The sequence below is a fragment of the Crinia signifera genome, chromosome 8 (genome assembly GCF_055691185.1).
Source record: "Crinia signifera chromosome 8, ASM5569118v1, whole genome shotgun sequence".
Classification (NCBI taxonomy): Eukaryota; Metazoa; Chordata; class Amphibia; order Anura; family Myobatrachidae; genus Crinia; species Crinia signifera.
The window spans coordinates 61,123,398-61,150,723 of record NC_139224.1 but is presented as its reverse complement, the minus strand read 5'-3'; the positions used below and the strand labels follow the sequence as shown (position 1 = coordinate 61,150,723).

At 44.0% G+C, this 27,326-nt stretch overlaps 1 protein-coding gene across 1 annotated transcript; it reads right to left on the bottom strand.

The window, feature by feature from the left end:
* On the bottom strand, positions 1-26,598 carry GTPBP1 (GTP binding protein 1). The gene is made up of 12 exons (XM_083156544.1): positions 26,398-26,598; positions 17,270-17,381; positions 14,077-14,257; positions 12,564-12,912; positions 12,245-12,368; positions 10,217-10,331; positions 9,818-9,962; positions 4,528-4,710; positions 4,284-4,419; positions 2,931-3,109; positions 1,929-2,111; positions 1-871 (listed from the first exon to the last, which is right to left on the bottom strand). Exons 1-12 carry the CDS (start codon positions 26,554-26,556, stop codon positions 779-781), a joined length of 1,959 nt encoding a protein of 652 aa, XP_083012670.1. The 5' UTR covers positions 26,557-26,598; the 3' UTR covers positions 1-778.
* Between the last annotated feature and the right edge of the window lie 728 nt (positions 26,599-27,326).

The following is a 27,326-nucleotide window of genomic DNA, read 5'->3' as shown; positions in this document are numbered from 1 at the left end:
CAAAGTTACTTCAAATTTTATAGATGAGATGGGCACCAAGTACTGTATCCAAATATAAACTACTGTGGGTAATTAAAAAGTGCCTGGTGTACAATTTTCTTGAGACATTTACCAGTGGGAACCCAAAATAAAAATAAATAAAACAAAAAGCTTTACATTAAACTTGACTATTCAGCAGGATCACTAACTGAAGTAAAAGGTGAATAGAATCATGTACAATGCATAACCGAGTAAACTAAAATGGAGTTGCAAACTTAAATTAAAAAGGTTTAAAAATCAGCCTAACCTCCGCAAAATTGGTTTAAATAAGGTGTTGAAAGTCTATTACAAGAAATGTTAGGAAATGGACATTTTATACTTCGTATCTTTGCATGAATGAATAAAAAGAGAGATCTGCTTCCAGAACTGGATGCCGACTCCCAATGTGTAGTTATTCAGGTCCTTCAGCAATCAGTTTCAGTTACCAGCTTCGCAAATAACAAACATGTCTTCTTAAACCCATCAGTTCATAGGGGAACCGCTGCTGCAATCCTGCTGAGGGTGAGCTCTGTTCGCCTATTGTCCTCGTGGAGGTTACCAAACAGCAATTCAGGATGCAAAACCATAAATCCTAGTTATGGGCACGGTAACACCAGACGAAGCATAGACTGATTGGAAACAGGAGTTGGGTGGGGAGTGGCGATCCTGGAGAGCTGGGAGTGTGATGCTTCTCTCCATTAAACTGTGATTTGGGGTATGTCAAAGCAGATGAAAGGTTAAATATGTTGAGCAGTCAAGTTCAGCAACCCCCTGCTGACACCCCACATGTCCCCTGAGCCTTCACTTTATGCCGCTGTCCACCACGGCGCCTGCCACCTCTTTCAGTTTTTGTCTGTAAAAGTAAAAAAAAAAAAAGAAGAAGAAAAAAAAAGGGTAAGCAGTCCAGTTTATGATCTTTATATAAAAAGAACATTTAAAAAAACAGTTCAGGCCTATATATACACTGTGCTTCTGGAAAGCACAGTCACTTTTTAATGTTACAGCCTTATTCCAGAAATATTCCTATATCTGCACAAATATAGGAAACCAAGACTTCTGAATGATATCAGTAACCAGATTTAAATAGTACATTATAATAGAATTCAGTGTGCGAAGGCAGTGGTCAGGGATCTCGGTCCTCATTACCCCACGCAGTGCATGTTTTGCAGGTCTCCTCACAGAATCACAAGTGAAATAATTAACTCCACCTGCGGACCTTATAAAATGTGTCTGAGTAATTAGTACACCTGTGCACCTGCTGGGTTACCAGCAAAACATGCACTGTGTGGGGTAATGAGGACCGAGTTCCCTGACCACTGTGCTAAGGGGAAAATTAGCCCACCCTTTCATGCATCTAAGTGATATCACTCAACTAATTAAGCATCTACCACTAATATATAAATACACACACACACACACACACACACACACACACACTTCTAACCAGCAAACTGCTATTATAACCAAGTTACACTGCATATTATGAGGAGATTGTTGGGGCAGATAAAGATCTCCAATGTAAGTAAAAAAAAGGTTCCCTCAACTCTAAAGGTCTGTACACACGGTGCGATTTCCACAATAGTCAAAATCAATAGCAAATTAGTTCAAGTTGCACCATGCTTAGCCGCGTCCAATTCCTATGCGTGGCGTTTGAATAGAAAGTATAAATGCTGCACAGTCTAGTTTTACTATCTCGTAATGAGAGCCATGCTGCTCAATGTAGCATTGCCCCCATGTCCCGTCTGTCCAAGTCAATGCCGGCACCACGCCGGCCTCCAATATATACCTGGTGCACACACCATAAGACACAATGGTGAGGTCTTAAAGTAGCAATGGGCGGCTCCTCTATACCTAATTACAGCCAGTTTGTGAAAGCACAGGTGAAAATAAACAGGCAAATCTTGTTGTACCTGTCCTTGCAACGGTGTGGTTCCTGAGGTTGCACCAACATTAGCAGTGGCAGAGGCCTCATCCGTTACCGCTGTCCCTGGGCTCGCTTCCTCCTTTTTTCCAAGCAGACTCTTTTTGGTGGACTGCATCTTTACTTGTTGTGGCTTTGAGTTCATGGGCAAGTTGTTCGTGCTTTGTAACAACTAGATGAGAGGCAAGAGATAAATCTCTGCTATGGAGGCAGAAAATAGCTATTGCACATCTATTGAAATATACTCCTGCTTTCATTGGAGCCTATTCAGTTTTTCAAATAAAAATAGTAAAAAGTAACAATTTATAGGTCAAAAAATTTGAAGCCAATTCTTCCAAACAAAGACATTTTGAAATCAACCGTAGACAAACTGGCATGTTGGGGTCTACATACCGCAGAACCATCCTCATGAATGAGAGCCCCCAAAATGTAAACAGACTGCTGTATGCGCAGGCCAACGGGCCCTATTACCACCCTGGCCAATTACACTTCAAACTACTGAATGTTTATCAGTCATGGCAAGCAACATCGCAAGTTGCAGAACCGGCCTGTGTGCTCAGTAATATGGTGCTTGCAAGTTACTCCATACTGTAAACAGTGGCATCCAAACTTTGTTCACCTTTTCTAGGTCACCTGAGGTGACACAGTGCACCTGCCGGGAGACCTGGAAAATATGAACTGAACAAGTTTGGGAAGCACCGATGTTTACAGCACCTTTAGGTTTGGCATTGGATCAATGTTTGAAACATGACCTACGATTCAATAATAAAATACCTCAGGCAGAGGAGGGCCAACATGACCAAAGTCACAAGTGCTTTAACAAAATTGCATAGCAAGAAACTAAAAATACCATTATAAAGGAGGCAGCGCTTACATCTATTGTAATTTAAAAATATATATATTACCGTATCTTATATCTATGAATGCAAATATTTTAAATATAAAACCAGTCTAAACACAAACAGCCCCAAAAAAATAAAAAAAATTCTACCTTTGTTATGGTGCCCACAGCTTTGGTTCGGCCCTCTCTGAAAACCAGCCTCTGGTCTATGTGCAAGTATTCTGGTGTCTTGATGAATCTAAAGTGAACTGTAGCTTTATCACCAGTGCGCAAGCAGTCGCGGCTCATACTCAGAATGGTGGCGGTTTGACGAATACTACCACAGTGTACTAAAACAGAAAACTTATAAGTCACGGACCTAAAGCATGTGCAAAAAACACTCACAATAAAATACATGCCAACTGTTTTGGCATTATCGATTTGAAAGTGGGATCAATACAATTCCCTATGCAGTCACTGGACCAGTAACCAGTATACTCAAATTTTACAGAACACCTGTATGAAATGCTTCAGCAGTTATGGGGGGGGGGGGGGTTAGGGTCATCGGGTCACCGGCAAGTTGTTAGACAGTCATTAGGTCAACAGGAGTCTAGGAAGGTTGACATGAGGTTTTTCCACTGTTTTTTTGAGCAGACAGGCGGTATTTCATGCCCTACCATCAACTAAGGCGTAGCGGGAGAATAAAATAGTGCCCAGCGTAACGAGCCACCGTGCCCGAAGCATGGCGAGTGCAGCGAGCCGTGCAAGGGGACACTGCACACTTTAACCTGTGTCCATGTCGACATTCGGGTAAAAAAAATAAAAACCCGGAAAAAACCCATGTCGACCTTTTGACGGTCAACCTAAATGCATGTCTAACAACTTGCTGGTGACCAACTGATTCACAACCGCTATGGGGCAGATATAAACAATTGATATGGTTGCATATGATAATTGCTGTCATTTTTCAAACACATGACAGTTAAGAGGATTGGCTGGATCACCATTGATCATATGCAACAAGTAATAGCAGTATCTCTGCCTCGAATTCCCCAAACTCTTATACCCTTTATTTAAGATGGATAGCTGCAAAAGTGTCAAACATGGGCAGGTCACTGCAGATTTAGGTTACATCAACAAGATTAAGCAGAAAAGCATTAGAAGTGTCTGGCACAAATGAGTGGGAAAACTAGAACATTAGTTCAAAGTGCAAAGCATATGGTCAGCCAATCGCTCTTTAAAAAAAACAAAAAAAAACACACACACACACAATGGTCATACAAAGTGGGGAAGAGGAAAGAGGCATGCTTGTTTGTGGTCAGTTTGTTCTTCTATTGTACAAGTATATTCTCTAATCTAGAACCGATAGCATTGCAATATGCAGATCTATAAATACAAAAGTTACATGAAATACTTGGAATGTTAGAAATTGTGAAGCATTTTGAGCCAAAATAAGTGATCTCTAAAAATGAAGGAAGTACCCTTTATGCCCATAGTCAATGAAAATAAGTTTAGTGTAAATACCCATTGCCTGGTAACGAGGGCTGATTGTGGTTGGGTGATGTAGCACCAAGATCTCTGCTTCAAACTCCCAGGACGCCTGAGGGTTAAGACGCGGGGAAACCATTACCATGCCCTTCCTAATCGAGGACCGCTTAATCTAGAGGGGACAGAGAGTGTTACAAGTTTGTACAGTGTTCTGGTAAGCATACATGCCTAAGCGGTCTAGAGCTAAACTAGCCCGTGCTGTATTTTGCTGATCCATTACCTTCTTCAATGCAAAGGATGCCGTCTGACCACCTCGCACTTCTTTAACGGGCATTCGTTTGCGGTGTATGGATTTCACTGCAATTGAAGTGAAACTGCCTAGTGGGTCCGGTCCTAGAAGCAGCAGGTCATTTAGCTTAATCAGGCCTCTTAATGTGGTTCCAGAAACCACAGTACCGACACCCTGAGAACAGGAGAAAAGTTATCCCTCATGCATACATTACTACCACCACCATCATCGTTTATTTATATGGCACCACAAGGGTTCCTCAGCACCCAACATAAGTAAGCCAAGAAAAAAAAAAATAAACAGATTACGGTACTTATGTAGTATCTGGGCGTCCGATTTAGAAATCGGATCGGATCGCATCACATCGCATCGCATGCGACCAAATCGTATGCGATGCGATGGTCAAGATTTTTCCATAGGATTCAATGTTAAAATGGACTGAGTTCATTTTAACATGGAATTCAATGGGAAAAGGGGTCCTTTTCATACCCCTACTATCCAAGTGGGCATGGAGTTGGATATAAACCTGTGGCGAGCGTAGCGAGCCACCGAGCCCGAAGCGTGGCGAGCGTAGCGAGCCCCGCGAGGGGACACAGAATACTTTTTAAGAAATATGCGTCCGCTCGCCACGCTTCGGGCTCGGTGGCTCGCCACGCTATATAAAATCAACTCTATGCCCACTTGGATAGTGGGGAAATGAACAGCATCTGATTGTATGCCTTAAGGTAAGGCATACAATCACAAAATCGGACGCCCAGATACTACATAAGTACCCAGATTACAGTATAAAGCAATTAGTACATGGTACATAAAACAGTTCCATCAGCGGACAAAACACTTAAGCAATTATCAGTTGGCAGAGATCTATATTCTAAGAAAAGCACATGAGGAGAGGGGGCCCTGCTTGTGAAAGCTTACATTGTAAAGGGGAGGAGCAACACACAAGTGACATAGAAGGGGTAGAAGTGAGCATAAAAAGAAGGTTAGGATGAGAGATGAGTGGAGGGTAGTTGATAACTAGTTATCAACGAGTGTAGGGGCGCAGAGGAATAGGAGGTGCTTTGTCAAGCTGCAGTGTAAGTAAGGGGTAGTCAGCCCCTTCTGGGTACAAAGAAGAACAAGGGGGTACACTGCGCTAAAACAATAAAAATGTAATAAATCAATTAATGAATTAATTAATAAAAAAAGTGGGGTGCCAATTGGGAATAAAATGCATTAACATTAAAACATAACATTTTAGCATGGCATACCATGATTATAAGAAATTAGCACTATGGCAGAGGGAATAGTGGGGCAGATGTATTAAGCCTGGAGAAGAGATAAACTGGAGATAAAGTGGAGATAACTTGGAAGAGTTAACGCACCAGCCAATCAGCTGTGTTTGAAATATGACAGTTGAGATCTGATTGGCTGGTGCGTTATCTCCTTCCACTTTATCTCCAGTTTATCTCTTCACCAGGCTTAATACATCTGCCCCAATGTGTTAAGTCCAGTCAATTTGAGAATCCACTGTTCACTGGGTCCATTCCTATAGTGCCTCTTTATTGTATGGAAGCCAGAATTGGCTAAGTGCAGTCCAGTAGTTGATACCGATGTTATTTGTATCCTAAACATCCAAAGGCGGCCCACAGTAGGTTTCTTTAGGTGGAGTAATATTCTGCAACTTGTATGGAACCGCCATCCGGGTTGGGGCGTAGGGCTGCCCTAGAGAATGGAACAAATTGGTGACCGCTGGTCAAGGAACTCACTGGGTGAGGCAGTTGGTAAATCAGAGGGTAAACCACATCCAGTCTCACCCACCTTGATATTACCCTATACATTTGGGTCCTGATCAGCCTCACCAGCCAGTGAGTTTCTTGACCAGCAGTCACCAATTGGTTCCATTCTCCAGGGCAGCCCTACGCCCCAACCCGGACAGAGGTTCCATGCAAGTTGCAGAACATTACTCCTCCTAAAGAAGCCTACCACGGGCCTTCTTGGGACTTGTTGGATACAAATAACATCGGTATTAACTACTGGACTGCACTTAGCCGATAGCGGCTTCCATACAATAAAGAGGCACTATAGGAACGGACCCAGTTAACCGTGGATTCTCAAAATACGGTACCATATTGACTGGACATAACACATTATTCCCTCTGCCATAGTGCCAATTTCTTTTAATCATGGTATGTCATGCTGAAATGTTACATAGGTTTTAATAAATGTTACTGCATTTTATTCCCAATTGGCACCACACTCTATTACTTAATTTATAAAAAAAAAATTAATGTTTAGCATAGAGTACCCCCTTGTTCTAGGATGAGAGATTGCTTGGTTTAACGAAGTGGGTCTTGAGAGAACGCTTAAAGTTTTGTAGGGCAGTGCAGTATCCGACATGGAGAGGTAGAGAATTCCAGAGGTAACGATCACGATGGCCAAAATCTTGGTTACTTGTGTCCTAGCATGGCGCCCAATTAGCATACGTACGCTAGCATAGGGAAATCACATCGCATGTCCCATTTTAATGCGTGCGATGCAATCTCAGTAGTTAATATGGTGTAGGGCGTTAGGCAGTTAGCGTAGCTGTGCTGTCAGAATAAGTGTAGGCTGTGCAAATAGCGTAGTCAGTCAGAACTAGAGTAGTGTTCCCACTCCCGGTCAGATTCAGTTGGAGGTGAATAACTGACAGTAAAGCCTGCATTAGGGAGAGCAGAAAACGTAAACGAAGTGACAGTAATGGCTGGTGAACCGGTGACCATGTTCACCTTGCCAAACACAGAGGAGGAGACTGTTCTATTTTTCCAACACCACAATTTGCTTCCTGTCACGCAAAATTGTGTGATTGGGCACCCTGCACGGCTATCGATGAAAGAATGCATGTGGCGCTGCCACATTAAAGCCTGTTGCAAGAAGGTGAGCCTCAGAGCGATGCACTGGTTCCTGGGGTGCCGTTCATCATTCCTGACACTGGTCCGCTTCATATATTCTTGGGCTGAAGAGCTGGCAACAGTATCTCACTGAGCGTCATCTGCAGTTTGCTAAGAAAACAATAGTACAGTATAATAAATTAATGTGTGAGGCCTGCACTGTGGACCTGTATTTCACAGCCCCAACGGCGTATTGGCGGTTCCGGAAAGATCGTGGAAGTGGACCAGAGCTTGTTCGTCAAATGTAAACGCAATGTGGGACGGATGCTGCCGCAGCAGTAGATCTTTGGAGGTATTTGCAGGGAAACAGGTGACTGTTTTGTTACTCCAGTACAGAAGCGTGATGCCACTACATTGATGGCCGCCATCAATGAATTTGTGGAACCAGGAACAATGATTTATTCGGACTGCTGGCGGGCCTACAATACGGAGCAGCTTGAGGAGGCCGGACATAATCATGTACGTGTTCATCATAAATTTAACCATATGGGTCGGAGACAGGTGTGCACACCCAGAATATTGAGCGCCTTTGGGGGGCATGTAAATGGCGCAACTAGCACGAAAGCGACATGTCACGCAAGTATTTACAGTCCTATCTGCAGGAATTTATGTGGCGTAAGACTCTGGGTCGTGAGAATGCGTTTCTTCGAATTCTGCAGGAACTTTAACTGCTTCCTAAAGCCAATGCAGAGTCTGAAGAGTGACTTTGTTCTTAATGTTTTTTTCTCGTTATTAATGGTCATTCTTGTCATTTTCCAAGATTTATTGCTATAGTCCTAATTAATTCAGGTGATATTTTATTATAAATTATTAAGTAAATTCAAGTTAATCGTTAACACGTCATCATTACTGTGTCAGATGTATGATATGACTGGTGTGAATGTGTTCCTAAAACACCCCCACCACGAAGCGTGGTGAGCCCCGGGGAACGAGTCCTCCCGACCTTTTCATACCCCCACTATCCACGTCGGCGTGGAGTTAACTTTATATAGTGTGGCAAGTGTGGCGAGCGCAGCGAGCCACCGAGCCCGAAGCGTGGCAGGCCCTGCGAGGGGATGCAGAATACATGTAAAGTAAACCATATCGGCTCGCTGAGCTCGCCACGTTTTATAAAATCAACTCCACGCCGACGTGGATAGTGGGGGTATGAAAAGGTCGGGAGGACGCGTTCCACGGGGCTCGCCACGCTTCAGGGTGGCATGGATAGTGGGGGTGTGCACAAAAAAATAAAATAAATAAACCAATAAATAAATAAGAAAAAATGGCATGGGTACTTTCAAAATGAAGCACCCATCATATCTCATAGCATGGGTGGTCATACAATGAAATATTCCAATCGGATAGCACGGTGTGTATGGTGCCGTGCGATCCCATGAGATATTTCATTGTACAAGCACTCTTGAGCACTTCATATTAACTAAAGGGACATCTCATCAGATTGCACGGCACCATACACCGCGTGCGATCCGATACGACCTCAGTACAGAGAATAGACCATTACGCTAAGAGCGTACTGGGCACCGTGCTAGGACACAAGTACCAAATCTTGGAGGCAGGAATGTGAGGAAGTAATGAGTTGGCAGTAGAGGCGGCATACATTTGTGGAGCCAAAGGAGCATGAGGGAGTGTAAAGAGAGATAAGGTCAGATATGTAGGTGGGAGAGGAGTGGGTTTGTAAATAAATGTAAGGAGCTAAAATTGTATTCTGAAGGGAAAGGGGAGCCAATGAAGGTCTAGTAAGAGGGAATGTGGACATTTGAAGATGACCCGGGCAGCAGCACTGAGGAAGGATTGGAGTGGAGAAAGGAGTTTGTCAGGATGGCCATAAAAAGGAGGAGATTACAGTAGTCCAGTCTGGAGAGGATGAATACAGAATACAGAACACATTGACTGTTCAAGGGATTCAGATTGCAACAGAAAGAATCCGATAGAAAATATGAAATCAAAGTAATGTAGACCCAACGGTATTGGAACTAGACCAGGGGCTCTCAAAAATTAAGGACCCCAGGTAGTTACTGCAGAATGGTCGCGAGACGTGGGGTCTTTCATAGCAGCATTTTGGAGGCACAAAATGATGCGAGCATCTGAGGTAACAGTCAATTGAACAGATTTTTCAGACTCCTTGAATCATTGACTGGGGGGTAAGAGAAGTTATTAGCCAGTTGGACAGAAACATGAGTCCTGACCCCATGCTGAGATGGTTGGGAAACACTGGGGTCAGGACCCACAGTTTGAGAACCGCTGAACTAGACTAATAAAATGTTTGACGCTACAATTTGCAGTTTCAATTCTACATACAGAATACATTTACAGAACACTTTTGTAACAAGTACATTTAAGCAACCTTGGCACAGACTTTCTTTTAAACTCACTGGTACTGAATAAGTATCATCAATCTGAAACTCTGCAGGTTCTTCCTCTCTGGAGCTGCTGCGTGGCGATAGCAAGTTAAGGAACATCTTCAGGAGATCCATGTTCTCCCCAGTTACATTTGAGATTTGAAATATCGGACACATCCTGTGCACAGAAAGCAAAGATTACTAAATACAGCCAAAAAACATGTTGTGGTATTACTTACTGAAGTAAGCATAAATTACATGTGCCTTTCCCCACCCATCCTCCAAGAGATGATTTTTTATGCTATATTTCACCAGGAGCTGCATCTGCAAGTTGGACAAATTCAGATCAAGCCACATGATTGACTGTGTAGTGCCTTCCCCTGTTCTAGTTTGACCACTTCAAATTTATTTATGAAGACAGGAGATTTGCACCTTTCTGAGCTGAAGTTGGAAGCAGTGACAATAACGTCATCTTTGTTTTGTACCAAGACCGGGATCTTCCTGCAACCAGGAGATTTAAGCAGCCTCTGCAGCAGCTTCAGAGTCTCTGCAAATTTAAACAATAGGACTATTATCATTTGTATCCTATTTAGCTTAATACTTTGACAATGTCTGTCAGTTAGAATATATTGCTTTGACAAAAATAAAAAATAAAAAGAAAGATTTTAAGAATGTATCTATAAAACCCATGTCACAACCTAAAATGCCACAAACATTAAGCAGAAACAAAAACCCACTGCTATACACAACGCATTAGGGGGCCTGATTCAGACCTATTCGGATGCTGGTCGATGGCCAAAGGCGCTGGCAGCCGTGCCTTGCTCAGCAGCCAGACCAATTTCGTCCTTAGGAAAGTGCTCACAGCCTGATTGAGGCAGGGGGTGTGCCATGGTGGACCACCGGCGTTTCATGAAAGTGCCCACAGAAACGGTGGGCATGCCCATAGAAATGGTTGGAGGGCCCAGCCTGCCCCAATTTCACATCAAACCCAGCAGCTGCTAAGTGACTCCTGGGTCACGCAATGTCTACGAGTGTCGGGGAGAGGAGGAAAGATCATTCAATGGTAGGTAAGCTTCAAATGATTTTTTTCCCCTATGTGCGGGTGCTAGTGAACAGATGTGTACCCAACACATCCGTTAGCAGCCCAGTGAGCAGGTCTGAATCGGCCCTCCAAGTATAATGGTGGCTACAAATGCTGCAGATATTAGCACAATTTGCAATATTGAACAACAATCTGTGCATATTGCCTAACGTGTGTGCGCATATAGTGTTCATGGTAAGTGCCCTGCCCGACTTTTAAAAGGCAAAATGCGCCCTGCCCCTCCAGCAGCGCCCTGCTAGAACAGCCTGCTGCCTGTCCCGACCGGTGTGCAAGAGGAAGCCCAGTGCTGCCGTAGATGCCCAGCGCATCCACGGCAGTGACAGGCCCACTTCCTTTGGTGATGTCGGCGGCCCAGGCCAACCCAAAACAGTGACGTCTGCGGGCCCGGTATGCCCCTGTGCGGCACCGCCTTGCCGAGTTTCTAGAAGGAACACTACGCATATGTGCAGGCTCCCGCTGGTCGCATGCAACATTTTCTGGACAACGGAGCTGCATGGTCAACTGTAAGGTATCACATGTTGGCCAATGCAGCATTATGAAGGATCTAATTAGATGTCATTAGGGTGTAAAGACAATCTCTGCATGGCTGAAGGGCCATGGCTCTAATGTGGACCCACCCTAAAGTATCGCGTAAATCGTTTAGTGTGCACTTGCTAGGAGTCTGATGATGCACGCTCCTGCCAGTCACTACTTCGGACCATGCAGGTACATTTGGAAAGATTGTCAATGACTGCTTACTACTGGATGTGGCCACTGTCTACCTAGTTTGTAAAACTCACTCATGTGTATGAACAATATAGCTTGTCCAGGGTGTCAAGGGAAATGGTTAACAAAAAAATTGTTCACAAGTCTAGTGTGTACCCAGATTAAGAGAGATTACCCTTTTCTTTTTAGCTGCTACAGTACACAGCCACTCATAAAAACAAACAAAAGCGTGTTTACCTCCTAGAATGACTTGCAATCCGCATTCGATGATTCTATCAAGGTCCACTAATTACAAAATCGCAAGTGCTTGGAAGAGAAGCCTCAGAACTTCATACCAATATATTCATACAAACAGGGCAAGACCAAGGAGAGCGGGGGAGTAAATTACTACAGGGGTGATCAGAATACGTAGAGAAATAGGAGGCGCAAATGCTACAGAAGCACAAAAGGTTGAGAGACAACTATTGTTAATCTCCACTCACAAGGAGACGAGAATCAGAATTTACCGGTGGATTCCATTTTCAGCACAGAAATATTTCTCACTAGAACCACAATTATACCACCGTATTTTGAATTGGTAAGTACGGAAACATACATAATTCACCCACATATGGTAAAAACATTATAAATTATAACCATGAATGTCTCTTTACCTTGCAATATGTTTGCTGGACACATGTCAATCTTTGTTACCACAACAAAAACTGGGACATTCAATGCCAAAGCCAGACCCAGGTGTTCTTTAGTCATGCCTACTATTCCAGCATTACTGCCGACCTAAGTAAGGGATAAATATATTGAATATTCATGTAAAAACTGATTCTTTTCCATGCTTACATAGCAGCGTTTTAGGCATATTCTGAATTGTTTACTGTGCTGCAAACAATCAATGTTATTATGGCTATATGAAAACTCTTTCCATTCATTTTAGATTTTCAAAAAGTCAATAATGAACTTTAGTCTCACGCTCACCATAAGCATGCAGAAGTCTGGAAGGTGACCAGTCATTCCAAAAACCGTGGTCTTCAAGTATTTTTCATGACCAGCCAGGTCAATGAAGGTAATTATCTTTGAAGATTTCTCACATATTTTTGTCCACTCCAGACTTCCTCCATGACTGTCTGGTTTATTGACAACATGACCGTGGCTATCGAAGCCTAAGATGTCATTGCCAACGCTGCTGGTGCGGCCGGACTCTATTTCATGCTTGTGGCGAAACAGTTTCTGTCTGGCGAAACCACGCCCATTGTCTAGCTCTCCGTGAGTCAGAACTCCCAACAGAGTGCTTTTGCCAGCATCCACATTTCCAACTACAGCCACCCTGCAAGAGAACACATTAAAAAGAACAGACTCACGTCTTTGCCTTTAGTTCTATAATGAAAGTAAATCATCACTCATTGGTGCAGATTAAGGATTTAAACAAATTACAGAAGAAAAAAAATAATAATATTGGTCAGGGTTTCTATGAGCTGTGAGAACGTTATGAATGGCCATTATAGATTTATACAGCATGTGGGCATTTTCTAAGCAATCTAGTGAGATTGCTTCAAAAATGCCCCTAAAATATAGCTACATGTGGAGGCCTCATTATAATTACTAGTGGCAGTATACCACCTGACACTGTGCACATTTACAACCAAACAAAATATACTACCACCTTGAAAAAGACCTGAGGGTCGAAACAAGTCAGTGCGCTGTTGCCATTTTTGAGGTATATCCAGATTATGTTCTTTGCATTAGACCTTTGCTACTGGTGAGCATTCCCGGGTACATGACATCTTTTTGACCCCCAGGCTTGGGTCGTAAGCAATCCATAGAAACTGGTATACATGTTTAGTTTTATCAATTGGAAAATCTTTTATGTGTACATGAAATATTTTTTTATCAATAAATTTGCGTGGAAATTCAATTGGAAGCATACTCCTGATTAAAGATACCTTGATGTGAGGATACCCACATATACGAATGTAAGCATACAAGAAAACTGTCCTAAAGAGACCTTGATGTGTTTCTAAATCACTTGTTATAAGTAAGCAGACATGTACGACAGCTTTTGTATGAACCAGATGACACATGGTGAACCCTTAATGACATACTAGCACTGAAAAGTAAAAGGAAATAATTTGTGGCCCCATAAACCCAAGAATATCTGTCTCATTTGGATACAGGACTACACATTGGTTTGTTCTATTGTGTTTTTTTTTCATATGTTCCACTGAGAAAGAAACAAAGAACTTTTTGGGACTTTTAGACTGAGGTTTGAATGCAATCATCATCCCCTAATTGTGGGCGCTTTTCCTGTCCTTTTTATATTTGCTCTATATTGATATCCCAGGGAAGGTAACTCCTGGGCAGGTTAGTGCTGCCCTTTTCAGCACCATTGATTGTATTCCATTTTGTTTTAAAATATACTACCATGTATGGTAGCAAAAGTAGGCAGAAAAATATATTTTGCTGGGTGTTTTTTGGTCCAGTATTAACTTACCTTACTTCTAAGAAGTCATTATTTCCTACACATTTGCGCACCAGATAGTCACGAACTTTGCCACCAGCCTCTTGGTGTTCCCGCAGCAGGATCATGTCAGCGCCAATCTGCTCTGCCATGCTGGTAACCGTAGCAACAGATGCCTCCATATCTGCCTCATTGAGGCCATATTCTGTCCCATCTAAACACAAGTAGAAAGCCATGAAACGCTGCAGCTTGCTTTCATCTCTAAAGGTGCCCATACACGTTACAATTATTGTATACAATATCGCATCTCATCGTATCTTGGTTTTGCGATGAGATCAGATGAGATCTAGTACAAAAAGTATGTGCAGCACATACTTTTTGTACTAGATCTCATCGCAAAACCGAGATGCAATGAGATGTGATATTGTATACAATAATTGTAATGTGTATGGGCACCTTTAGTTTAGAAGATACAATCACACACACAGGGAACAGCCAAACCAACAGACTACATGATTAAGGGAGTTAGTGCATATCTTCTCATTCTTTTAGGATTTCATTTTGCCAATAGCATTTCAAAATTTAAGGACTGGTTTTCTTTCATTCTAAACCACTGATGTCTGCCATAGAGAAACCATTTTAAAAATGGCAAATTATCACTATGACAATAGCAAATTGAATCATAGTGCCAAAAACTAGCTAATTATGTCATTTGATTATGGAGCTTCAATTTTTTGTTGGGTCATCCATTTATTTTGCAGTTGCAGCCAAGAGTTCACGTTTGGGTAAAAGGGGGGGTACTTGTGTACTTTCATGGCTCCCACGATGAGCATCGTACAGGGGTGCATTTTACATGATGTCAACTCCACGCCGACGTGGATAGTGGGGGTATGAAAAGGTCGTAGGACGCGTACCGCTGCGCTCGCCACGCTTCGGGTTGGCGTTGATAGTGGGGGTGGTACAGTGTGAAAAATGACATTTGGGGTGCATTTTACATGATGTCAACTCATGTCCATTATTTCTGTGAAAAATGACATTGCATCAGATCGCATGCGATTTGATAAAAAATGCATAAAAACACGGGAAAATCGCATCGCATGCCACTACATATGGCATGCGAGCCGTGAAAGTACCAAGGGGGGTTTGACCACATACATCATAAGTACTCTCACTACCTTTAACAGCCCTATAGTGCTTAGCTCTCATTTATAGATCGGTTTCAATACGGTGCAGTATCTTATCAAGGCACCTTGATAAAGATACTGCACGGTATCGAAACCTGTCAGCTGTGGATGACAGAGGAAGATTTTCATGACTCAAGCCTGTCTCAGGACCAGCACCCCAGGGATGCCTGTTTTGGTTATACAACATCTCATTTTGTCTACATTGGTGTGTGGGCACAATTATATGGTGAGAGTCCTCTGGTTTTAACCGGGCTGTCAATTGTTTTTTTTTTTACTGCACTATGATGTTTTCCTATCTTGCATTTTCCTTTTGAGTTCTCATCTCTGAGGAGGAGGAAGGAGAAGTCCTTAGGTGATGCTTTTCAAGTCGCACTGGACTCTTTCAAGAGTCCGTTCTGACTCGAAACGCATTGGTAAGATTGCATCCACCAGGACCCAGCCCAGGGAAACCTCTTGGAGTCTTGCAGGGTGTGTCTATACATCCCGGGAACATTCTGCATATATCATCCCAGGTTCCAATGCCACCACTGGGTAAGGCAATATCCAGTGTGCATGTATTTTCATCCACTTTTTTTTAGTCTTGCCCATTGCATCATTCATGCATTTTATCAAATAAATTTGTTTTTGTGAGTACATCCAGCGTGCCCAGGGTCCTTTCTACCTATTCTTCATATCTTAGCATGGGTGTTGGGAAGGGTGTGGATCGTTTGGTCGACACAGGCATTAAGTCAGCAGTCAAAAGGTCAACATGGGGTTTTTCACTGTTTTTTTTTACCCGAATGTCGACAGTGAAGAGCACCGCATCCCCTGCCATGTTTCAGGCACTATTTTATTGTCCCACCATGCCCTAGTGGATGGTAGGGCATGAAATACCACCTGTCCGCACAAAAAAACAGTGAAAAACCCTATGTCGACCTAGTTGTTGTAGACCTAATGACCGTATCCCGTTGGGAACACCCTTAGGTACCCAGGGAGCCGAATAGGAGGTGCGCAGGGAGATAAGATTTCAATCCACGCAAATATTGCCCATCTTTTAGCAAGATGCTCTCAGAGCTTCAATATTGAGAACATGTAGACAAGTGACGTACAACGTTATAGGAGCGTTACACATACCGTTATACAATTTAAGGTACTTGTGTATTATAACGGCGCCCGATTTCATCCAAATCGCATCCGATTTATCGGCCATTTCCTGATGATTTGCATGTTATTCCATCCTTGCACACCCCCAGGTACTATGCGATGGTATGCGATGTGATTTTCGGGAAAATGCCCCTTATTGTACAATTAAATATCGCATAGCAACGCATGCCAGCAAGTGGCATGCGATGCGATGTGATTTGCAATGTTAAATGCACCCCCATTGTTAACGCCACCCCCACTATCAACGCCAACCCGAAGCGTGGAGAGCGCAGCGAATCCGCGAGGGGCAGCGGTACGCGTCCTCCGACCTTTTCATACCCCCACTATCCACGTCGGCGTGGAGTTGATTTTAGATAGTGTGGCGAGCGCAGCGAGCCCCGCGAGGGGACGTGGATTACTTTACATGTATTCCGCGTCCGCTCGCCACGCTTCGGGCTCGGTTAACAATGGCGGTGCATTTAACATTGTAAGCACCCATCAGGGTGATTGTACAATTCGAATCGCTACAAATGCATCGCATGGCATGCATCACATGCCACTATATTACATGCGATGCACTACGATGGAAAATCGGGGGTGTGCAAAGTGTGCAATAATGGAACAGCATGCAAATTGGCCGGAAAAAGTTAAATATCGGTCGAAAATCGGCCAAAAATCATCCGCAAAATCGCATCCGATTTTTTCATGCGATTTTCGGCCAATTTCGTGGGCGCCGTGATAATACACAAGTACCCAATTTAAGTTAGAAATGCTCATCTATAACAAAGAATCAATGCAACGTGTTACAGATGATGCAATGCTGCATCTACAAACCCAGGCAAGCGCAAAGAACAATGCAAATTAGTTTCCAAAGGCTTTATTTTATTTTTATAGAAAGAAGCATAGAAACATGAACTCACCAGATCCTTGCCCAACAACATATATGGTCTCTCCGCGTCCCTCATCCATGCGATCCCGCAGCTGATGTAGAAGACTGTCATACTGTTCTGCACTGGGACTCACCAATACATGCTGCAAAACAAAGGAAAGAAAAAAATAAATAGTTAGGAAATAGGAACAGTACAAACAAATGTAGATAGAGGCTATTTTTCACAATTAACACTTTTGAACTAAATGAATTAAAAAAAGCAAATATCATGGATCTCTAATCAGAGAAGTGACAATACATTAATCAGTTTGAATGACAGGGAGCTGGCACATGGTGTTTTCTGGTTGTGAAAACAAAGGCTAATTCTTTAGTGGAAGCCCTAGACTAGGCATGCCCAAACTATGGCCCTCCAGCTGTTGTGGAAATACAATTACCATCATGCCTTGCCACAGTTTGGCCATTAGAGAATGCTCAAACTATGGCAAGGCATGATGGGATGTGTAGTTTCAGCTGGAGGGCCACAGTTTGGGCAGGCCTGCCCTGGGCTGTTGCAGATGGAAGAACAAAATATTTGATTTTGCAAATGGATCTGTCAAAGCATCATTATTTTTTCATTTTGTCTGGGCGGTGGCTTTCTGCTCACAATCCACTGCATTTTCTCCAATTAGCAATCCTTGCTGAATTAGGCAGTTTGTGGTGGACACAGGGCCGGTGCAAGGCTTCTCAGCACCCTAGGCAAAACTTCAAGCTACGCCGCCCCCCCCCCCCCCACACACACACACATTTTTTTTTACATCATGTGGTCATCCAATCCCCATGACTCCGACCCCCGGAAGGTGGCCAAGTCCCCTGCTTTTCCTCTGCACCCTCCCCTTTGCCACCCACAACAGAGTACAAGGAGGAGGGGGCAGAAATGTAGGGAAGTGTGCCTCAAGGGAAAGTATGGAGGTGAGGTCTTAGAAGTTCCACAGCCGACACCTGCTTTAAGTACAACAAGGATCCTCATAGACATCCTTGATTTTTTGATTTGCAGACTTGGTGGCGCCCCCCAGATCCTGGCGCCCTAGTGGTAGAGCCGGCCCTGGGTGGACACTGGTAAGATAAGCACATTAATACATTAAGTTAGGTACTCCCCACAACATTACGTTGAACCAAGCAGCAAATACATTACGCATACACACTTATCAGATGCTTGATATGTCAGGCCAGACATCAAAACTTGGCAGAAATGTAAGTTTGCCACCCAGCTGTGATGTCCATTCCTCCACCCAGTGTACAGGTGGCAAGTCACCCGTACACACAGCCAAACAGGACAATCTGCAAGATAGAACTGAATGGGCTTTGCCGCAAGGCCAAAATAGGTCTGTCAATTACTTCATTCACAGACCTATTAGGTTTACAATTCAGCCACAGATGTATTATTCCTTTAAGTACAACACGGACGGTGTAATGGTTAGCATTACTGCCTCAGCACTAAGGCCATGGGCTCGATTCCCACCATGGCCCTAACTGTGCAGAGTTTGTATATTCTCCCAGTGTTTGCGTGGGCTTCCTCCGGATACTCCGGTTTCCTCCCACAAACCAAAGACATACTGGTAGGTCAACTGGCTTCCAAAAAAAAGAAAAAAATTTACTCTAGAATGTCTGTGTGTGTACATGTGGTAGGGAATATAGATTGTAAGCTCCACTGGTGAAGGGACTGATGTGTTGCAGTATATGTGTGCGCTATATAAGAAATTGTTAATAAAAATAAATAAGTTCAATAGGTCTCAGCTCTGTATTTTAAAAGAAAAACAAACTTCTGCTAGAAGACATTGAGAAAAAAAGGAGGGGGGGAGTGGCCTGCAGCATATGTCACAAATCTCCAGGCTTAACAAAAGTCTTAACAGAAATTGTTTTTTGATTCTCCCAAAATTACAGTGGAAGCTTTCACAAGTATAAAGCTGGGTACACACAACCCAGAATCTTTCCGACAGTCTGTTAAATGGACCCAACTTTGAATAGATTCATTGTAAACTCGATCTTAACTTTTTGGAAAAAAAAAAAAGATATATCGATCACGATTGAATAATACACTAATACCACTTTCAGGCAGAAAAGCCGCTAAAAGCCAGTTTTTACTCAGCATTTGAGTGCCGGGTTGAGTTGCAAGTCCCAGCCTGACCCCCTTCTCACAGAAAGTCAAACAAGTATTTCTTCAGCGTGAAAAGGGTCAACATTCCCAGGTCTTTGACCCTGGTAAATACACAAGAAAATAACCCATGTTCAGCAGCAAGTTACCAGGTAGAGGTCAACATGGGGTTTTCAGGTTTGTCGAATGTGACACCGTATCTGTTCACCGCATTTGCTCACCATGCTTCGGGTACGGTGCCTCGCCATGCTTGGCACACTATTTTGTTCTCCCTCATTGCCCTAGTGGATGGTAGTGTGTGTCGGCACAAATAACCAGGTCTAATTTTTGAGTGTCGACCTAGTGACCATATAACAGTAAATTAATGGTGAAATTAGGTGTTGAAATGAGTGCACTCTCCAAGGTTTGGCAAGCTTACAAAGCTTTCTATAGATCTGTGCGCTCACACTTCAGAGAAGTTACATCTCCTATTAGTTATGGGCTAGTAGCAATTCTATGGTCAGAAGAAAGGCATGCAGAATATCCACAGAAAATCTACTAGAGAAATTTTTTTTTTCCATTTTTGGATACCAAACATGCCCATTTCTGCGTCAGAATTCACAGGTTCTCAAAGTCGGTCCTCCACACAGTGCCGGTTTCCTCACAGAATCAAGTGAAATAATTAGCTCCACATGTGGATCTTTTAAAATGTGTCAGTCAGTAATGAGTGCACCTGATGGGTGACCTGGAAAACATGACCTGTATGAGGTCAATTATAAAAAAAAAAAAAAAAAAAGCCACAGGATGTAGGAAAAACAGATACAAGTCACTGAAACGGGTGCGCTGGAAGCAGCCTTGTGGTGGGTTCAATCAAGAAATGGTGACCCTGACACCATGAATGGATAGCAGAAAAACAAAGTAGAAAGTTCCCTCCACTGGCGATTTAAAGAATAATATGTCCCTTCTACTAGGGAAAAGATCCTCTTCTCCTAATAACGATAACCAGTAAGTGGGTGGGTGAATACCATACTTCCCTCCTTCAACACCAAAGTTCCTCTTCTCCGCCTCAGTATATTCATTTGCTGTATCAGTCAACGACTCCCCCTCTCTATCTGTGGGTATGCCTCCTCTTTTTCTTGAAAAAGACCTCAGTGGAGGTCGAAAGCGCTTGAAGCTCCTGGAACTAAGCTTGGACTGTGTGTCAGGACGATTGGATCCTGTGCATGCTGTTTTGGTGATTGACGGTAAATCCCGGGCTCGTCGTCATTTTTTGTGAACTTTGAGGACTGGATTTTCCCATCCATGTTCTCCACCATTTGGGGTAACAGGCCATTCACCTGTCTTTGTTGCATTGTATTGTCTGTACACTTTTTGCTTGTATTAAATGGTATTACACCATTTTCGGTACTCTTTACCTAGAACGGCGCCCACGATGTCCATCGCGGTCATCGGGTGTAAAAAATCGCGGGCATTGCATGCACTACAGTAACGGGTGCGACGCGACCGACGCGATGCCCGCGATTTCCCATAGGGATCAATGTTAACTTTTTCAATGGACGCGATTTTTCAGTTCAATGCCCGTGATTTTGCCATAGGAAACAATGTTAAATGGGCCACAGAGCCCAAATAGGCACCCTGAGCAGTGAAATGTCCCCCACAATTGTTAACGACACCCCACGATCCACGCGAACCCGAAGCGTGGCGAGGGGCGGCGTGACGCGTCCTCCGACCTTTTCATACCCCCACTATCCACGTCGGCGTGGAGTTGAGAATAGAATAGTGTGGCGAGCGCAGCGAGCCCCGCGAGGGGACGCGGATACCTTCACAGGTAAACGCGGCCCTTCGCGGGCTTCACAGGTATCCGCGTCCGCTCGCCACACTATTCTATTCTCAACTCCACGCCGACGTGGATATGAAAAGGTCGGAGGACGCGTACCGCTGCGCTCGCCACGCTTCGGGTTCGCGTGGATCGTGGGGTGTCGTTAACAATCGTGGGGGACATTTCACTGCTAAGGGTGCCTATTTGGGCTCTGTGGCCCATTTAACATTGTTTCCTATGGCAAAATCGCGGGCATTGAATTGAAAAATCGCGTCCATTGAAAAATTTAACATTGATCCCTATGGGAAATCGCGGGCATCGCGTCGGTCGCGTCGCACCCGTTACTTTAGTGCATGCGATGGACGCGATGGGCACCGTGCTAGTTAAAGAGTACCCCATTTTCTTCTCTAAATTTTTGGGGAGAGTCGACTTCACCCAATATTCCACTCTAGAGGAGGCATACCCACAGATAGAGAGGGGGAGTCGTTGACTGATACAGCAAGCGAATATACTGAGGCGGAGAAGAGGAACTTTGGTATTGAAGGAGGGAAGTATGGTAGTCACCCACCCACTTTCTGGTTATCATTATTAGGAGAAGAGGATCTTTTCCCTAGTAGAAAGGAACGTATTATTCAGCCAGTGGAGGGAACTTTCTACTTTTTCTGCAAGCCACAGAATGCATACCTACAATTCCTCACGTCTTTGTCCAATGACAGGTTTGATACTGTAGCAAAGATAATTATAGTGTGTAGATAATCATCCTAGAATTGATGTCATTATGGTTCTTAAACCCTCTATTACCAATATTGAGGTCACAAATGTATTGCAAGAAGATTGCATCATTGAGTCTAGGGCAATATTGAACAGACGACTGGTAAATTGGCACCCCTGACTGATGGCATGAATATTTGTGTCAGTGTAGATTGTTCTCAACTTTTAAAGTGTATAGGCAAAATTTCACAAGTCCAGGGAGAATCTTAGTTTTGTTTTTAGCTGTGTCTTTTTTTTTTTTAAGGGGGTGCCATACCTAAAAATAAATAAATAATAACATTTTTAAAAAATAACCTCGCTGTGTGTAGGGTCTGGGCAGGGCCGCTGAACACTATGTCAGCCGCTGCCCGGCCCTGTGCTCCTGCATGCGGCAACCCACCTGCGGCATGCCACAGGCTGTAATACAACAGCCGGGGGTGGCGGGGTGTGGAGGAGGCGCAGAGGAGGAGAGGGAGCGAGAGTTCAGCAATCAACTCAGCAGCAATGCCCGCGCACTAAACAGTGGCAACCCTGAGAATTTTCCAGGAACTAAGGCATAGCCTGGAAAATTCTCAGGATTACCAGTGAAGGGGTTAATGATCTTTCCGTCTAAATAAGAAATGGCTGCTCTTACATATCGTGCTGTAGCACATTGCATCCTTTTTGTACTAGATGCAATGTGATCTAAAATAAATATAAAGGTGATGTTGCCCATAGCAACCATATTCTGTCTAGCAATTTCTAAAATGCAATAGAGAAACTATAGAATTTGATTGGTTGCCATCATCACCACTTCATTTTTTTTTTTATAAGCTGTAGTAAATAGAGCTGTGTAGGGAACCAGTGTGGATATTCACCTGTATGCAGAGTTGTACGCATTTACCCTCGGTGCAAGAGGTCAGTCTGAGGACACATCTTTCAGTGTGTATACAGTACACTCCCTCAATAAGCTTAGCCTATGTAAAGCCCTAGTGGCGATACATCATACATACATACATACATACAACTGTGAAATGTCCGTATTTGCACGACCTATCAACGAAATGGACTTTTGTGGGACTCATTGACTTTACAGGTACCAACTACTCTGCTCAAAAAATAATATTTATAGAGGTCAACCAAATAAAGTGCAAGTTGGTTTGTGCAGCAGTTCCCAGGGAATTACATTTGCATACCAATTTGAAAGTCAGATTGAAATCTACATTTATTTTTGTGCGCACCTTCCAGAGAAGGTAAAAAGCCAGGGAGCATCTTTATTCTAAAAAGGTAAACATTTTAGGACAGTGCAGACCTCTTGCTCTGAGGAGTCTTAAAGAACGTAGTTTGGCCAATGCAGACTTCTTTGGAGTGCAGTTCGTATTCTGTAGAAAAGTCACACAACCTCGCCACAGCTACCACTAATTGGTATCTGTAATTTCATTTCTCAGGTGTGCATTCATGCAAATAAATAAATAATGTGCCCTATTGAACTGACCGCAAGCAAAAAAAATAGGTTTATGCTCATTCAAGTATGCGTCTTATACAAATCGCCACCGCATATGCATGTCTGTGACTGTACATGCACACATAATTTGTGAAATGCAAATCAATCTTAACCCAAACAGCCTCCGCTGGAATACACCTGCACAAGTCTAAAGCCCTGTACACACTATGTGAAAAAGGCAAACTATAATGATATCGTTAACGATGTTACTGCACATATTGCTCAGTGTGTACCCACTGTGTATCATTAATTATAACCAGTCATCTGAAAATGCAGTCAAATCTGACATTTAGTTTTAACCCCCGCACTGGCTGCTCACCCTATTCATCATTCTGGGGGAAATCTTCGCTATCAGAGGACGGCGAGGATTCCACCAAACAGTGAGGCTTGCGGCGAATGCAGGGAGCCCGCTGCATTTAGCTGCGAGTCTCACTGTTAGTGGCCGCATACACCATTTCCCCCTCGCTTCAAAAAGCTAGCGAGGGGAAAACAGCGTATGCAGTGGCTCAGTTGAATACTGACCATGCAAGCGGTGACAGCGAGCAGGCAGCACTGCTCGCTGTCACAGCTGGCCCTCCGCATTGAATACTGCCCAAAAAGACTTAAGATGGGTACAAACTGAATGATCATTGCAAGCAACATACAGTAGTGTTCCCGCTAGGCTGTTTTAGTGGGGCGCTGTGCCATGCCTGACTTTTAAAGGGCAAAATGCACCCTGCCCCTCTAGCAGCGCCCCGCTAAAACAGTTGGTGCCTGCCCCGATGGTGTGCACGGGGAAGCCCAGCGCCACCGTAGACCGCGATGCCCGGCGCTTGCCCGGCAGCACTGCAACTTCGGCAGTGGCCGACGCACGCCCCCTTTAATGATGGCGGTGGCCAGGGCACGCCCCCTTTAATGATATCAGCGGCCCGGGACTGCCCACAACTGTGACATCGGCAGGCCCAATTATGAATAAGCCCACTCCACTATACACCCCTCCTCTGCGTATTAAAACACCCTCTACCACCCACCCTGGAAGTTATGTATCAGGACCCCTTCATTCAGTCCAATGCCCTCTTCTCTCACCATTTGTGCAGTAAAGGGGTTATTAGTGGAAATGACTGATCCAGGCCCTACATGCTGAGCGGTTGATATAATACCCCCTACCACCTGTGGAACATCAAAGCTTCCGCTCATAGAACCCCCCACCCCTAGAGGATAGGTAGGGGCCCAAATACATTGCTATGCCCAGGGGTCTGCACTGTTATTATTCTTTAACTGACCCGGCATATACTGGGTCACCTAAGTTTCTATCTCCGTGCTTTGCTCCGCCCCTCTCTGGAAACCCCCTTCTGAAAATCCTGCATTTGCCCCGAGACATACTTTCATCCAACACCCAACTAGTTGGTTGGTCTGAAAATCTGGTATGGTTTGGGGGCAAATGCCAATAAACAATTTGCTCACAAACTCAGGAGAATGGACAAAAACATTCAGTGAAATTGTTTAAATCAAATAGGTCCAACTACAGTACATTGTCTGAGTGATAGTTGTCCATTTTCAGATTTTAGAAACAAATGACATTAGCTCCTATCCAGTACTAGGTTTTTATTCCATCTAACTAGTTGGAGGAAAGTTGATCTGATGTGTGGCCAGCATAAGTCTCATGATACTTTGCACAAGAGGTCTGAGAGGCTTGTGCTGGGCTCTGCTTGGTGGAGCTCATCATATGCTTCTCAGGCCCATGGAGGACAGCAGCAGCCTCGTAATGGGAGGGTTTTTAATTAGAGGCAGCGCTGAGTCTGTCAGGCTCCTACAGAGTCAGGCACAGAGGGACAAACACAGGCTTTTCAATATATCTATTCTATATTTTTATATTTTAATCCCCTCCCACCTGCAGTTACCCATTTACTCTGTTTTGAAAGTGTGATTTTCTCCCGTACAGTAATGACAAGTGGGAAGGGGCTGCCCTGTCTAAAGTGACCCCTGGCCCCCCCAGAAGGCTTAATCCGGCTCTGCCATAACAGAGTAGGATCACATTACACAACAGAAAAAGTTAAACAAAAATCATACATAAAATACAAAAGATTACATTTAAAAGTACAGAAAGTTACCACAGCCAAGTAAAACTTTATAGTGCTGCTGCAGTATTAAGACAATTGAAATACTATGGAGAATACAGAAGTTTGTTTAGAAGTTCTATTACAGACTGGAATGTGCATACAACTCCACCCACATGTCTGTCTGTTGCCACCACATTTCATCAGCAAATCCTTATCAACCTAAGCTACATGTATGATAATAGACATGCAGAACGCTCAAATGAGTAATTCTAACGAAAACAAGTTTATTACAAAGAAAATGACAAGAAACTATAATAATAGGAAGAGCTGGCAGACATTCAATGACTGTCAGAGCAGGTTCCTCTCCTATGTGTGCAGACATTCATTCGGGGGGGTTCGGGGGAACATCAGCTCATCAGGCAGAAAACCAGCACATGTGCTGGAAGTCATCAGCGACATGATTACTGAATAGGATGAGATACATGGGCTGGGGATTTCAGGGGACAGTCCCATCTCCAAATACTCAGGATAGCAACACTGGCAGGTCGGACCCTATACTGCTGACATCAGAACGCGCCGCAGCCAGTGCCGGGAGGTAAACAACTCACACCTGACACGTCTTGTATACAGTACACTAGTGCCAGATGCTGCTGACCCGCCATACGTTGTGTGCAGTGTTTTGTTCCGCCAGTGCTATGTACCACCAATGCTGTGCGATCTGCCCGTTCTGTGCTTTATAGACTATTTGCGGTAATTGCTAAACTCTCCGGGGAACGATCCTTGTATGATAGCCCTGTGACAGTGCGGCAGTAAGGGATACGTGGAAGTGACAGCGGGGGGGACGCTAGTCACAACCTCCAGTGGTAGCCAGAGGCCTCATATACCCGCCCTCTCCTAGTGACACGTCCACTTGCCCCTGCACTCAGTCGGGGGCCCAACTGTGAATGGCTGCTCTTACTTTGCTGGTCAGGTCTATCTCTGCCTCTCCGTTTCTCAGAGGCTCTCCGTCCAGACTGCAATCCGAATCCTCGGCGTCAGGCTCCGGGGAGAACATGGAAGCCGGGACCGGGGACTCGCACAGGTTTAGCTCCGGTTGAGACGCTGAAAGGGCCGCCATCTTGGAACCACTAGTTACCTTCCCTTCTCGCAGTTCATTAACTTAGAGCAGCGATCGGCCCTCCCCTTCTTTTGGATCCTCGGTTATGATTGGGTACTGCTGCGTGAGAGCGAAAATAATTTTAATAATAAACCACGCCCGTCGGCAAATGTTCAATAGCGTTCGTATATTATATTAAAACTGCCCCCTTGCAAAACGGCAGCTGAAAATAACATTTCGTTCTGATCGCCGTAACTCGTGGTTACATCCTAATCAGTCATCGGCCGCTCTGTCTATCGGTTCTGTCATTTATACCCCTTTCACACCAGAAATGCAGGGACAAACCCGGGAATTAAATTCCAGGGACAAGCAGGGACATTCCCGGGTTGGGACCCATTCACACATGCTTTTGAAGCAGGGACAACCCGGGTCGGCACCTTTCACACTGAACCCGGGATGACCCTGCATTTCTATGAGAATAGCATTGAAAATGGCCTTTTTTTAGGCTCAAATTAGATTATTGATTATTAATAATTAAGACACAAAACATTTGTAGTGCTTCAGCCTTTGTTTACTTGTATAAAACAAATTAAAAGGCATATGAAAGCATCTTCCCCTCTAATGATTAATAGCTCTCTCACCTCCTCATTTGTCCAAGACATGGCACACATTGCAGGCTTTCAGGGGTTAAAATGAACTTCTGTGGTATGTGCTGCCACAGAACATGCACACTGTCTCCCTGCAGGCTGTATGCTGTCTCTGGACGTGTCTGTGAGTGTCTGTCCACCACA

Coding starts and splice junctions, on each gene's coding strand:
- GTPBP1 (XM_083156544.1), bottom strand. CDS start 26,556: ATGGCGGCCCTTTCAGCGTCTCAACCGGAGCTAAACCTGTGCGAGTCC. Junction 10,332..12,244: donor TCCAGCAAACATATTGCAAG/GTAAAGAGACAT, acceptor TTAAATTTGCAG/AGACTCTGAAGCTGCTGCAG. Junction 4,711..9,817: donor ATGATACTTATTCAGTACCA/GTGAGTTTAAAA, acceptor TCCTGTTCTCAG/GGTGTCGGTACTGTGGTTTC.